The 5,278-nt window shown below is 39.0% G+C and overlaps 1 protein-coding gene across 1 annotated transcript in view; it reads left to right on the top strand.

Annotated features, from left to right (window-relative positions):
* The window catches only part of si:ch211-221n20.8 (multiple epidermal growth factor-like domains protein 6), a gene marked incomplete at its 5' end in the record, with an annotated part of 23,585 nt that overhangs the window by 16,573 nt on the left and 1,734 nt on the right, over positions 1-5,278 (top strand). The window contains 7 exon segments of the mRNA XM_014002942.1: positions 734-796; positions 1,129-1,251; positions 1,627-1,755; positions 1,895-1,987; positions 2,724-2,819; positions 3,020-3,115; positions 3,735-3,830. Of these exon segments, the coding sequence (XP_013858396.1) occupies positions 734-796; positions 1,129-1,251; positions 1,627-1,755; positions 1,895-1,987; positions 2,724-2,819; positions 3,020-3,115; positions 3,735-3,830 (696 nt within the window).

The following is a 5,278-nucleotide window of genomic DNA, read 5'->3' as shown; positions in this document are numbered from 1 at the left end:
CCACAGGAAAGAACTGGGAGAGCCCCACCAGCGACCACACACACTAAACCCCTGGGGCCAGCAGCAACGAGCTCACAGGCCCCGCCCGCACCCACCGCGCCAGAGCAGATCCAGGCATGGACACAGAGGCCCGGTCCCCAGGCCAAGGTCCGACAGGGCCAAGGGACCCAAGCCCCACCGGTACTTTGTTTATGTTAATTTAGTTCGCCACCGTACCTATTCAGTCTACGCCAAGCCATGCCCACATACACTCGTGCTCGAATCACCTTATTGTWCGTCCACCCTCATTGGTTAAAGCCTGTGGCCTTGGGCTGACCCTGGGCTGTACGAAATTAGCTTCAATGAGCAGCAAACCGAGGAGGCAGGACAAGATGTCTGTCAATCATTCTGCACCAGGAAAGACATGAAATGAACGAGAATGTGAAGACTGGGATTTTCTCCAGATTGTGTGGCTCCAGTTTTGTTGTAAATTTCACAAAATGTGATACAATATGTGTTTATTAGATATTTTAACATTTTTACTGTAAACACCAATGAGGGCTTAGCCCTACTAACCTACATACACCAGCCATCCCTGGTGGTACTAATAACAAGAAAGACGTGAAATCTTAGAAATAAGCTCAACATTTGTCCTCTTCTTTTAAACTGTATGTGTGTGTATTTGTGGATATAAACATTGATGAATGCAAACTCCAGAACGGTGGCTGCTCACACACCTGCACCAACTTTCCAGGAGGAAACACTTGCCAGTGCCCACCCGCCCTGCTTTTAGGCACAGACGGCATCAGCTGCAGCAGTAGGTTCTCGTGACATGTTTCATACTTGACATGTTTCYACATATGCTTCTGTCTTCGGCAGTGGTGCAGACAGTAGCATACGTCGAAACATGCCAGGTATGTCTGAAGAGACATAAAATTAAGTGTCTAGTAACTAAGAAAATTAAAGATTTATTATATGTATAGACACACTGAACTTCATTGGATTATTCATCAGTGCTGTTGTAGTAATTTATCCTATAGGGTTTGTTTAGTCAGAGCAAGAAATTATTTTTTTAAACTGTTGTAATTTGAGCAGTTTGGAAAAATACAAATATTAAGTCGTGTAATTTGTTTTTATAAACCTGAACAGATGTTACATCTTGTAAACTGAGAAATGGCGGCTGCGACCATGTTTGCACCATGACTGAGGGCCAAGTCAGGTGTGTCTGTCGAGCCGGCTGGAGGCTGAGTGACGACACCCGGAGCTGCGTAGGTGACTCTTCACTTCACATATTTGAGYATTGTTGTTATTGTTTTTTCCTGCTTCTGAAATAGAACAGCTCATTCTTACAGCTCAGTCCAAGTTGATTTATTTGATTTTAATCACACAGAACGCCACAGCAGTCCTCAGTTTCCTCAGATGTCAAAATTTGTTGTAAATCATCGTGAACGTTTGTAAACATTTCGTCCTGTAGAAAAGCTGTAATACAGAAAAGTTTTCTCAAATGTAGGTATCGATCGTGGGCTTGCTAATCAAAGGATTTTAAAAAGGAAGAAATGTGACTTTAATTTATACCCCCCAACAAAATGATAGGCTTTCTGTATGAATTGTCTTGAAATGTGTGCCCATCTGTCTTCTTCTCATGAGATGTGAATGAGTGTGAAGATTTCACAAAGGGAGGCTGTGAGCAGCTTTGTGTGAACCATCCRGGTGGTTTTAATTGCACCTGCAGGGTGGGCTATGAAGTCCGGACGGATGACTTCACTAAGTGTCGACGTGAGTCACCCATCATGCCTTTCAGTGACCAAAACTTTCTCTCTCTATCACAATGTTTAGGAAATGAAAGGTTGCTGCACTCTTTCTGCTTTTTAAAATGCTTATAACATGATGTTAAACATATTTTCTTCCTGTCCAGCTGTGTGTGACCCACCGTGTCAGAACTACGGAGTGTGTGTGGCGCCAAACAGCTGTGACTGTCCTCCAGGTTATCCTGGTGTGGGCTGCTCAGGTACAGGCTTCCACACCCACAAAGTGATCAAATATGTTTTAGTTTTTGGTTATCTTTAAAAAAAAAAAAGATAAAGCAAGTGTTTCTTTACTTTTTCAGACCAAAAGGTTCACTAACTACTAATCTGCTAAACAAAAATCAACAGAAAATAGCAAATACTTTGTCTACCATATTTTATACATAGTCAGTTATTTTATTTGTTATTTAAATTATGTAAAAATGGTGTTTTATTTCTTTTTGGCACTTAGTTTGAAGTTTAGCTGCTAAAGATGCTACATGCTAGGTGCTGACACGCCTAATTTAGCAGTAGCTAATGAGCCCGGTAACAGTTTCCAAAGTTAGCAAAACAGCTAATCTGCTTAATTAGTGGAAAAGCAGAACTGTTCCCACCATTTATATTTTTTATTGCCAGTGTGAAACAGTGCCAAAAATGGCAAATTACAACAAACTGTTTTTGTCTATTTATAACAAAAGATTGTACAATACCATGTATGTTTATTTCTTTTTTTCTCATTTTGGCCTTTGTATTAATTTTTTTTGTTAAATGAGAAGTTAAATTTGGAAGAAATAAAACCAAGAAAGTAAAAGGGACTGGATCTGTTGTCCATTTCCACTGATCACATTTTGTTTGCTTCTTTTATAATTTATTCATTCTATTTTTGATCATATTAATAAAAGTTAATGCATAAACTGATAGCTCTGTGGGTTTATTCAGCCTGTGCTGGTTGTATTTCAGCCATGTGCTCTCCACCCTGCGCTCATGGAGGCACCTGCATGCGTTGGGACATGTGTTTGTGTCCTTCTGGTTGGACAGGAACAGGTTGCCACACAGGTATAAAGAAAAATATTCTTAAAAAAGCACCATCTTATCCTTGTACCCTTGTTACAAACTAATCACTGTATGCATGTACTAAGGTATTTTATGCTTTTAGTTGCTCTAGAGCTCTTGGTTTATGTAATAAAACTTTTACATTTCTATTRATCCTTAAGTGATGGATTTTGATAATTTTTTGTGTCTTGTTCCTCTCCGAGCTGTGTGTGAGTTGCCCTGTGCTAACGGTGGTCACTGTGTGGGCCCCAATTCTTGCCAGTGTTCCTCTGACTACACTGGCCCGCAGTGCCTTATTCGTGAGTATAACAATTTTTTGTCAGGACCTAGTGTTATGTTCATCCTTTGTGTTTATTGTTGGGTTAAATCACGTTGTGGTTGTTATTTTCTGTTTTAAGTGTTTCTTGCGTTCASTTCTGTTATTTGTGTTTTAATTTGTTTAGTCCTTGTGTGTTCCAATGAGCCACCAGCCACTTATTCTCTGTCAGTACATTTCCACTCAGCTTACCAGGCCCATCCTCGCCTGTCCCCCTGTCACAGCTGCAGCCACTTCCTCTCATTAGCTACGGCCTATTTTGTCTGCCTAAACTCAGTTTTCTGTCCTTGTCCTCCTAATGTCTCCTTGTGGACTTCTTGAGTTGTGTTTGTGTCACTGCCACAACAGCATTTTGTTTTGATTGAGAATGTCCTGCTAACTGTGACAAACCTACATATTTATCATCAGTTACATCATGCATGCAGAACGTATTCTAGTTAATGTTTGTTTGACTGCATTTACAGCCTAAATGTCTTTAGATTTTCAGAGGCATAATTMACCAGATGGTCCCTCTCACAAAACCTTGGACTTAAACAGATGCAAATCATTAAAAAAAACATTTTTTCTCTGTAATAATCAGGTATACTGTGTTTTTTTTACAGCTCTGTGCACTCCTGCCTGTCAGAACGGAGGACGATGTGTGGATGTCAACAAATGCGTCTGTGTTGGAGGATGGCAAGGAGCTCGATGTCAAATAGGTGAGGTTTGCACTTTCTGCTTCTTGATCTGTATTCATCAACTGAAATATCTAAATTTACTATGTTTCACCTGTTGAATTTTATTAGCATCTATCCAGTTTGAACATTTCACATGTTAAATTTAACTAGACTTTAATCAGTTTTATTTTTGTAAAATTTGCCCATTAAACTCAGGTAGAACTTAATCAAACCTGAAAAAAAGATAAAGCAGCAGGAACTCATCATATCTGTTCCACCTCCTGAAAAAGTTCCACTTAATGGGAAATTTCATATGAAAATGAAAAGTTTAAGCCCTCTACCTAAAACATCCATGTCTATACTGGCAAAAACAACTTGGGAAAATAATCACAGCCACTTTGTTCACTACTCCACTCTCTCCCGTCCAGCGTCCGTCACAGTGCCTCCACTTGATGAGCTGATGTAGTTGCAAAGGGTGAATATTTTTGTTAAAATACAACTGTATGTTTTTGCAGCCAGTTGTTTTATACTGTGTATATTTGTATTAATAAAACAAGTGTAATGTTTTCAGTTAAAATAAAACTAACCAAGAGCAAGAGAACTCMGAGAAAACCCAGAATGCAGCCCTCCATGGCCAAAGTTTCAAACATCCTCTAGTTTATGAAAAAGGAATTTTTGCTCTTTTTTTTTCTTTTCATTGATTCAAGGTTATAGTTTTGGATTTTTCATTATATAGTTTTATTTCATTGTGACTTTTTTTCTTTGAGTTCAGTTAGTTTGAATTAGTTTTACTGTGGATTTGCTAGTTTTTATTTAWTATTGCATTTTTAATGGTTACTTTTAGTTTAGTTTTTATTAATTCTAATTTGTTTTTTTATAGTTTGAATAAACATATTTGCCAATGCATCCTCCAGCTTGAGGTGTTCCTGTTAGTTAACTACCCAGCAGCTATTTGGTCGCTAGTTAAAGCAGTACATCATAGCGACACCTTCCTAAAATAATTGCGTAACTTAATTTTGCTAACTAAGGACTTGGACGATTAATTTAGGATGATGACAATAATTGTCTCCAACCCGGTGCTACCTGTTTGTTTTTCATGGGAGCTACTGAGAGAATCTAGTGTATCAAGATAGACAGACATACGTAGCCATCTTGTGCGAGCTTGATTAATTTAGTTTTTCCCTTGAAGTATTCCACCTATTTTATCACTTGATTCCACTACAAGACACTTGCTTTTATTTTTCTCCCAGTCATATTCAAAGAAATCCCAAAGTAGACAATGCTGCTTTCTCTCAACTTTTGCAGTTGTCATTTTGCAGGTGATGCTGAGCAGCAGCAGARTGTAAACAAGTGTTACGGACCATGAMGTGCCGTAAGCTTCTCACAGCTAATGTAAATCAATCCATCCATCCATCCATCCATCCATCCATCCATCCATCCATCCATCCATCCATCCATCCATCCATCCATCCATCCATCCATCCATCCAT

The sequence above is a fragment of the Austrofundulus limnaeus genome, unplaced genomic scaffold (genome assembly GCF_001266775.1).
Source record: "Austrofundulus limnaeus strain Quisiro unplaced genomic scaffold, Austrofundulus_limnaeus-1.0 Scaffold15, whole genome shotgun sequence".
NCBI classification, from domain to species: Eukaryota; Metazoa; Chordata; class Actinopteri; order Cyprinodontiformes; family Rivulidae; genus Austrofundulus; species Austrofundulus limnaeus.
Note: the sequence above shows the minus strand (reverse complement) of the source record. Positions and strands in the feature narration are given on the sequence as shown.